At 44.7% G+C, this 9,972-nt stretch overlaps 1 protein-coding gene across 1 annotated transcript in view; it reads left to right on the top strand.

Moving 5' to 3' along the window:
- EVA1C (eva-1 homolog C) overlaps nucleotides 1-9,972 on the top strand; it is a 97,353-nt gene that overhangs the window by 72,368 nt on the left and 15,013 nt on the right. The window contains exon 6 of the mRNA XM_021717762.1: nucleotides 5,041-5,184. Within this exon, the coding sequence (XP_021573437.1) occupies nucleotides 5,041-5,184 (144 nt within the window). The remainder of the gene's footprint in view (nucleotides 1-5,040; nucleotides 5,185-9,972) is intronic.

The raw sequence follows: 9,972 nt of genomic DNA on the forward strand, positions 1-9,972 counted from the left end.
TTAGCGCCATCTCGGGAGACGCCCTTCTGACTGTTCCCTGTGCCTTTCATTATTATTATCTGATTCCTTGTCTCCAGCATCTCCTGTCTTTGTTTAATTCTGGAGATTTCTGGGAGAAAAACCTTCCTGGAAAAAAAGGCTTTAGTAGTCCATTTTTATTTTTAAGTTCTTTAATATATTTGATGTACACAAATAATATACATAAACACTTATATAAATTGTAAAAGCAGGATAATATTGTGCATTTCACCCCAAAGAACTAGAATCTCATAAATAACTTACCTCTACTTATGTGTTTCTCCCCATCCTGGCCCTGTCCCAGGTCCCAGGATGCAGGGAGTGCGGGGTTTTTGTTGTTAGAGCGTTAGGAGTTTGTTATCTATAAGAGACATGCACAAGACTTTCTGTGACGGTGACCAGGCACAGTGGCTCACACCTGTCATCCCGGCACTTACGGAGACCAAGGCAAGAGCATTGCCTGAGCCCAGGAGTTTGAGACCAGCCTGGACAATATAGTGAGACCTTGTGTCTTCAAAAAATTAAAAAATTAGCATAGCGTGATGGCGCACACCTGTAGTCCCAACCATACAGGAGGCTGAGGCAGAAGGACTGCCTGAGCCCAGGAGGTTGAGGCTGCAATGAGATATGATTGTGCCACTGCACTCCAGCCTGGGCAACAGAGTGAGACTCCAACTCAAATTAAAAAATAGATAAATAAAAGACTTTATGTGACTGTGGTTGCTGCCACTGTGTGTCATCTCCCCCCCACCCTCCACCCTTCCCCCCACCTCAATCCCCACCCCTGCTTCCTGAGCCACCCTTTGTCACTGCACCAGCCCTCAGGCTCTCCAGGCATGAACCCTTGGGCAGCTCTAAATCAGCACATTCCCTTGAAAGTCCTCTCCCATCTCAAATGCAGAGCAGTTACTTTTTAAATGAATATATTATCTTGTCCTCCAAACTGCCTACTCCTACTGACTTCCTTGATGACTGCCAACAGTACCACTATTTTCCCAGTCTTACAGCTTAAGTTCTGAAATCATCCTTGACAGATCCCTTACCCACCCTTCACTGGAGACCTTGGCAGTGGGACTTCAAGGTCGATTTGCAAGCTCTGCTATTTTCTAGCTGTAAGGGTGGGTAGGTGGGTAGGACCTCCCTGAATCTGCTTCAATCACAAAAGTGCGTGTGTGTGTGTGTGTGTGTGTGTGTGTGTGTGTGTGTGTGTGTGTCACAGCCTATCTTACAGAGTTGCCGGAAACATTCAGTCAGTTACCAAACAAGTGCTGAGAACAGTGACCAGCATAATGTCAGCAGTTATCATAAATGAATGGAACTTTGGAAAGTCTCTCAAATTCTTCCCTCCGTTCCCTGCTCTTCAAGCCCTTAACTCTTCCCAATGTGTATTCTTAAAATTGCTTCCAAGCTGCTCTCCATGCCTTCAGTTCCATTTCTCTCCTAGGGTATCCTATACAGGGTCCCCAAAGGACAATAGTGTCAGGTCATCTCCTTAGGCTCCCTGGTGCCCACAGAATAAAGTCCAAATCCTTTAACTAAGCCTTCAAAAGCTGTCTCCCTTTCAGCCCATGACTGGCGCCCTCCTAGCATGCTGCCTTCATGTTCTGTATTTTCTCTTGTCACTTCTACCCAATTCCTGCTTTTTCTTTCATGGTCCAGCCGCTCTCCTCTGTAAAGCCTATTTTGTTTTAATTTTTTATTTTGAAGATGTGGGGTACAATTCAGGGTTATATATACAAATGTTCATTATGCAGGTACTCTTGTTGATGAGGTGTACCCCTCCCCTCTTGCAGTTTCCTACTACTGCCAATCTCGACCCCTCTGCCCCCACCCCCGCCCAGAGTTTCCAACTACTGCCAATCCCTTTCTTTTTTTTCTTTTTTTTTGAGTTGGAGTCGCACTCTGTCGCCCAGACTGGAGTGCAGTGGCCGCTCCCAGCCACCGCAACCTCGACCTGCTGGGCTCCGGCGATCGTTCCGCCTCAGCCTTCCAAGTAGCTGGAACTTCAGGCGCGCACTACCATGCCCAGCTGATTTTTGATTTATTGTGGAGATGAGGTCTCGCTGCCCAGGCAGGTCTCGAACCCGCGGGCTCAGGCAATCCACTCACCTCAGCCTCCCAAAGGCGTGGGATTACAGGTTGAGCCACCGTGCCCGGCTACCAATCCCTTTCTTATAGTATTATGATTATAGTTCAAGGTCCTCTTATGGGTGAGAACATGTGGTACTCAGTTCTTTGTTTATGTGACAGATCGCTCAGTATTACAGACTCTAAGTTCATCTAAGTTGCTGCAAAGTTCATAATTTTGTCCTTCTTTATGACTGCATAACATTCCATCATGTATATGTACCACATTTTTTTCACCCAGTCCTCTTTCGATGGGCAGCATGGTTGGCTCCATGTTTTTGCTATTGTGAATAATGCTGCAATAAACATGTGTGCAGATATCTTTTGCATAGGGTGACTTGAGTATATTCCCAGCAATGGGATTGTGGGGTTATATGGAAGGTCAATTTTTAGATCTTTTAGAATCGCCAAATTGTTTTCCATAGAGGTTGTACTAGCTTACACTCCCACAGTGTAGAAGTGTTCCCTTTTCACCACATCCTCTCTGGCATCTGTTGTTTTTCGAGTTATTGATGATGGCCATCCTGCCTGGAGTTACATGGTATCTCAGTGTGGTTTTAATTTGCATTTCTTCGATACTAGTGAGACTGAGCATTTTTTTCATGTATCTGTTGGCTACATGTATGTCTTCTTTTGAGAAGTATCCACTCATATCTTTTGCCTACTTTGTAATGGTGCTGTTTTTTGTTTTGTTTTGTTTTGTTTTTGGCATGTTTGAGTTCCTTGTAGATCCTAGATGTTAGGCCTTTGTCAGATATATAGTTGGCAAATATTTTTTCCCAGTCTGTAGGCTGTCTCCCCGCTCTCTTGCTGGTTTCTTTTGCTTTGCAGAAGCTTGTCAGTTTGATGAGGTCCCACTGGTCTATCTTATTTCTTATGGCATGGGCACTTGGGGTTTTGATCAGGAATTGGTTGCCAGTTCCAATTTCCATAAGGGTGTCTCCTGTATTTTCTAAGGTTCTTATAGTTTGAGGTTTTATGTTTAGGTCTTTTATCCATTTAGAGTTGCTTTTTGTGTGTGGTGATAGGTAGGGGTCTTGTTTTAATCTTCTGCATGTGGTCAATTAGTTTTTCCAGCACCATTTACTGAATAAGTTCTCCTCTCCCCAGTGGTTAGAGGTGGAGGCTTTGTTGAAGATGAGTTGGCTGAAAAATTGAAGTTTTACTTCCAGAATCTCTATCCTGTTCCTTTGGTCTATGCGCCTGTCTTGTGCCAATACCAGGATGTTTTGATTATTGTAGCTTTATAATAAAGTTTAAAGTGTGGGAGTGAGATACCTCCCACTTTGCTTTTTGGGTTTTTTTTTTCTGAGAATTGTTTCCATTATTCGTGGTTATTTATGTTTCTGCATGAATCCCTATATTGTTGCTTCCAGGTCTGAGAAGAATGCTGCTGGTTATTTAATAGATATTGCATTAAATTTGTAGATTTCCTTGGATAGGATGGACATCTTAACAATGTTGATTCTTCCAATTCATGAGCATGGAATATTTTTCCATTTGTTTGGGTCATCTTTGATTTCTTTGAGCGGTGTTTTGTAGTTTTTGTTGTAAAGGTCTTTCACTTCTTCGGTTGGTAAGCTGCCCAGGCATTTCATTTTCTTATGTGTGGTTATTGTGAATGGGATTGTGCTTTTTATTTGGGTTTCTGTTTATTTGGGTTTCTGTCTCTTACACATTTATTTTATAACCTGAGACTTTGCCAAAGTCCTTCATTAGTGCAAGGAGGTTTTCACAGATCCTCTTGGGTTTTATAGAATCATGTCGTCTGCAAAGAGGGATAACTTAACTTCCTCTTTTCCTATTTGGATACCCTGATTTCTTTCTCTTGTCTGATTACTCTAGCTAGAACTGTCAATACTATGTTAACAGGTGGGGTGAGAGTGGGCTTCTTTGTCTTGTTCTGGTTTTCAGGGGAAATGGTTCCGATTTCTGTCTGTTTTGCAGTATGTTGGCTGTGGGTTTCTCATAGATGGTTCTTACTATTTTGAGGTATGTCCCATCTATGCCTAGATGTTCGAGGGTTTTTTTCAAGGAGTGCTGGATTTTATTGAAAGGGTAAAGCCTATCTTGATCACTCCCTCCCGCCCACAGCCATCTCTCTGCCTCTGACACACCCCTCTTGTCTGGAGCACTACTTGCTGACACTCATTCACTGTCCCCACTCTTAGACACAGGCTCTCACATATGGGTTTTGTCTCTCCAGTGCTTCTGCACATCCTTCAAGTGCAAGGTCAGCTCTTCTTGCTGGTTTTCCTTACAGTACATAGCTCAGCGCCTCATCCTCCATAGGTGTTAGGTTACTGTTTACTAATTAGGGTGGCATTGTGCCAAGGTGCTGAAACACATGTCCTTAATTTTTAGTAATTAATTTATTTCATTCATTCATTTATCAGGTACTTGTTGGGCTTCTACAGTGGGCCAGGCACGGGAATTAGGTGATGAACCAAACAGAAATAGTCCATCCTGGAGCTCATATTCATGTAGCAGAGATGGATTCTCAATATAAACAACCAAAATATTACAGAGAGTGATAAGAGTCAGAAAAGAGTCAAGAATGTTCATTCAATGCACTTCATATTTCACCTGTCACCTGTGTGACATAATTTGTGGGGTCCAGTGCAAAATGCAAATTTGAGGCCCCTTGTTCAAAAGTATCAGAATTTCAAGATGATGCCAGCACAGCATTAAACCAAGCTCAGAAACTCTTAAGACAGGACCGTGAAGCTGCTCTGCCCATCCTGGGTGCTTTAATGAGACATGAAATAAGCAGAGACACTCTTCATTTGATTTTAAATCCAGCTCAGTGTATTTATACAGAGAATACTTCAAGCTACAGGGTAGCCACATGTGGAATACAACGTGAAGTTCTTCTGGGTGCTTCTTGCCTTTCAGACTGCTTGTCTTACTCAGCGTTACAAGTGCTATCCAGAAGGTGCTATGGGAAGCAGAGATGCAAAATCGTTGTCAACAATCACCATTTCGGAAGCCCCTGCCTTCCAGGAGTGAAAAAATACCTCACTGTGACCTACGCATGTGGTAAGAACAAACCCTCCACCGAAGACCCTGCCTCTTTGGGGAGTGGTAATCACATGGACGGTGGGAACCTGATGGAACATGCCAAACAACTCTCTTCCTGAAGCTGTTTAGTCACCCTGGGTATTTAGAGCCCTTTTTCTATCCTTTACCCTTATTTACGACATTCACCTCAGATAAAAAATTTTCTGTGGTCAAAATTTGTTTTTAAAGTGTATTTAGCAATCAGATTGGCAGCCAATGGGAAGGGTGAGAAAAGAGAAACAAATGGAGGTAACTGTTGTCACTGAGAGCAGTGATTTTAATCTGGGCTCTTAGGAGGCTCTAAAATTTATTGGGATGCCACGCAAGTTCAAGACTGTATTGTTTGTCTCCTAGTTAACCTTCCAGTACTGCTTTTAGGCCCTGAATGACTAACTCGCTTTGCTGCCAACACTGTTTTATCTACATGCGCACAGCATTGAATCAACAGATCAAATACTTACCTAAAACAATTCAAAACACTATACAGCAGCATTACTTTGTTTTTCCTAGAGTTGTTAAATAATGAAATGAAATGCCTGCTTTGTTTAGACTCTAATTTCATAAGGCTACTTAAAAGCAAATCAGCAGTTTATTATTTTCTGAGGTTACTGTGAAGTTCCAGTTTGTAACTCTAATACGTTGACTGGTTTTGTGACATGAGCATAAAAGATCAGGGAAAGCAAAGAACACTATAACTGAAGAACTGATATCTTTTCTCTTAGAAGCCTCTTTTTCCCCTCTGCCAAATAGCCCTCATCTTTTTGTTTTGTAATAGTTTCTTTGCGATGTAATCCACAGACCATACAATTCACCCGATAAAGCATACAAATCAGTGGTTTTTAGAATATTCACAGAATTTTGCGACCATTACCACAATCAGTTGAAGAACATTCTCATCCCCTCAAAAAGAAAGCCTGGATCTTTCAGCTGTCACCCCTCAATCCACCCATTATACCCTCCCTGGCCCCAAGCAACCACCAATCTACTTTCTGTCTTTTTAATTTGCCTTTTCTAGGCATGTCATATGAATGGGCTCATACAATATGTGGTCCTCTGTGTCTGTCCTGGGACTCTTGAGAGCTAATGCCAAGATGATGAGCTTTCAGGGCCTTGGGATCCCACATCTCAGTTCAAGCTTATTAACCCTCAGTCACTGATTCAGCACATTGTGGGCGTGTTCTTTGTGTCTGATTCTGTGCAGGTGCTAGGGATTCTGTAGTAAGCCAAGAGTCATGTTCCTGGCCTCCTGGGCTTATAAAGTCGGGGGAAGGCCAGGTATGATGGGTCAAGCTTGTAATCCCAGCACTATGGGAGGCCCAGGGCAGGCAGACTGCTTGAGTCTAGGAGTTTGAGACCAACCTGGGCCACATAGTGAGACCTCTTTTCTTTTCTTTTTTTTTTTTTGAGTTGGAGTCTCACTCTGTCGCCCAGACCACTCCCGGCCACTGCAGCCTCGACCTGCTGGGCTCTGGCAATCCTTCCGCCTCAGCCTTCCAAGTAGCTAGAACTACAGGCGCACACTACCATGCCCGGATCATTTTTTTGATTTATTGTAGAGATGAGGTCTCACCTGCCCAGGCGGGTCTCGAACCCATGGGCTCAAGCAATCCACTCACCTCAGCCTCCCAAAGGCGCGGGATTACAGGCTAAGCCACCAAGCCCAGCTGAGACCTCTTTTCTACAAAAAATTAAAAATGATTTTAAAAAGCAGTAAAGAGAGATATTAAGCAAATAACCAGACACATCATTAACCATTATGATAAATGCTATTTCAGAAAAAGGCAGGATGCTGTGAGAGGATAAGAGGGGTTATCATTTAGCTTGGGGATGGTAGTTTGTGATGTCTTCCAAAGAAAACCTTCTGCAACGTGGACTTTTGCCTGCATGCTGGGGGATGGGTGGATGTGAGAGGGAAGGGTAAGCTGAGGTGCTCAGTAGGGGAGGAGAGGGGTTAGTGAGGGGGATGCTGGCATGGGAGAGGACCAGAACCAAATCCTGCAGGACCCAGGGAGGGAGTGCTAGTGGAAGGTTTTACGTGGAGGAGTCAGGCAGTCAGGTCTGGGCACACAAGACTGTTTCTCTGCCTCCTTGATTTTAGAACATGTGACCCAATGCAACCATGGGTATCAATTCTAGGTCAAAGCATAAAAGAAAATGAGGAGGGTCTTCATGGGCTCTTCACCTCACCATGGGAACTGAGAAGACCTCTCTAGCTGGGGGTGGAGGATGAATGGGAGCAGAGCAGAAGCAGGGAACCAACTAGAAGGCAGCAGGTCACGATGGCTTAGCCTGGAGTGGTGCTAGTAAACAGTAAAAATTGGGTGGATTTAAGAACTATTTGGAGTATGAGAGTATTCTGGAGTACTGGAAGGGTTGGGGTACAGGCGAAGCAAGAGGATGGGATTGATCTTTGATGGGATGGACCGAGGCTTCCTATGTAATATCAGGAGGGAAGAGGACTGTGGGAATGGATGGAGATAGGTCTTGAAGTTCCTATCACATGGTCTCCGTCTTCTAAAAAAAAAGTCTGAGATAGGGTCATCAGCAGCCGTGGGGAGTGAGGGAAGAAGACAGGACTGAGGAGATGAGAGAGGTATGAAGTAGAGGTGAGAAAGCGGACTGACTTGAAAAACTGTAGCGGCGACATTGCTGGGTGTGTCGAGAGCCCGTGTGAGGTTAATGGACACATGGGACAACTGAGTTACTCAGCTGCGTGCCTCCCTCCAGCAGGGCTCAGCTGCCCAGGAGCAGATGTGGAGAAGAGGGTTCTTCCAGGTTTAGTGGACAATGACAGGAGAGTTGAGGGGTTTCCAGGCAAGTAATCATAATGGTGGCTGGTGGAATCTAACCTGGAGAAACAGGGAAGTGAAGACAGGAAGGACTGCAAGATGGACAAAAGGGTGGGGGTCAGTGGAGAGTTGGACAAGGCTGAAGAACCGCACAGGTAGCCCTCAGAAAGTCCAGTTGGAGAACAGGAGGCTGAGGTCAGGGATGGCGTGTTTGGATCCTGGTTTTGGATGTGAGGAGGAAGCAGGAGTGTTAAGAGTGTCCTTCCTGTCTCCCCAGGACAGCGTCCCTTGTCCATCAGTGCTGTGCCCAGGAGTTATTCAAAGGGAGGCAGTGACTCTACTGGGATGCAAGTTAGTATTTCCCCCCTAAACAGACACCTTCTAATTACCTGCTAAGTAACTGACATTTTAACACCTCCACATTGGCTCTTAACTATAAAATCTGAATCATTAAAATGATTTTCCCTGAATTGGACCCCACATCTTTACAATAATTTAAAAAAAAAAAATTTTCAGTGTTGCACATTTTGTAAATCTTCAAATGGGCATGAAGTGTTTTATATTTTTCAAAATTCTCCCAACTGATGTGGGAGTTGATATGAAGACTCCAATATCAATAACAATTTCTTTCTTTTAAAAAAAATTTTTTTCAATTTGGAGTCTCACTCCAGCCTAGGCTGGAGTGTGGTGGCATGATCATGGCTCACCACAGGCTCGACCTACTGGACTCAGGCAGGAGCCACCACACCTGGCTAATTTTTTTATTTTTATTTTTATTTTTTGTAGAGACGAGCTCTTGCTATGTTGCCCAGGCTGATCTCAACTCCTGGCCTCCCATTTTGGCCTCCCAAAGTGTTGGGATTATAGACATGAGCCACCACATCTAGCTGTCAGTAGTTAATTTCTAAGTGAACCTATCTTAGTTAAGACTCTGCATGCAGTGAAGGTACCAATTTGATCTGGTTTAAGCCTTAAGTGGGGTGGGGAGATACTGTAGCATTAGAAGGACCAGCTTCAGAAGCCAAGATAGAAAAGCAAGTTCTCACGGTGGGCTGAAGTCCAAAACTACAAGCCCACGGGGACCATCTCTCCCATCTCTCTGCTTCTCACTTCCGTGTTCATTCCATCTCCTCCCCCACCCCTGTCCCCATTACAGAAGCCTTCCTCCAGTCTGGGCTAGACAGAATATGGCCACCTCCACAACCTGGAGTAGTATTTAATGTTACAGTTCTACCAGTGAAGACTTACAATCTTGCATTCTTAAATATTTAACAGAAGGATAGTTCACTGACCAGGCTGGGGTCAGGGAGACGCCCCTTTGATCAGTCCCAGCCAGAGACCATGTGATGTGATGATAAACATGGCTGCCAGAGAGGGGCCCACTCAATCCCTTATGTTCTTAAATAAGATCAGAGAAGATCCACCCCTAGGCATCTGTTCAAGTGTCGTGTTTCTAACTTCTGCATGCAACCAGGCTTGGCTGTTCTACCCAGTACTCTTGCTCTGCCGCCCTAAGGGATATCCCATCCCATGGCAAGGGGGTTCTGTCAGGAACAAGCGAAGGCCCTGCCGTGGTGACCCTCATCTCTACAGAAACACATGCTGCCCATCTCCAGAATGAGCCAGGCTGGGCTGGGCTGACCAGCAGGAGTATTATCCATGGCTTTCCCTGGTTACACAGCCAACTGGAATATTCTAGAGAAGAAGGAGCATCTAGAAGGATGTTGGCCTTCATTGGGCTGTGGACCACTACTCTGTGGCCATCTGTATTTAGGCCATTAAGGGGCAGGGGCACAACTGCCTTCTTGCCTTAATTCATGCCATATGTACTCATTGAGTACCAGTCACAAGCCCAGCACCGAAGTGGAGGTGAGGGAAATTGTGGTGAGTAACATGGCCCCTGCTCTTAGGAGTTATAGGGCAGAATGTGGTGCATCCATGCTGTGGGGCAGGAAAGGGGGTTTGGGGGACTCAGGGG

The sequence above is a fragment of the Carlito syrichta genome, unplaced genomic scaffold, assembly GCF_000164805.1.
Source record: "Carlito syrichta isolate Samal-C Ts95f unplaced genomic scaffold, Tarsius_syrichta-2.0.1 Scaffold310961, whole genome shotgun sequence".
Lineage (NCBI taxonomy): Eukaryota > Metazoa > Chordata > Mammalia > Primates > Tarsiidae > Carlito > Carlito syrichta.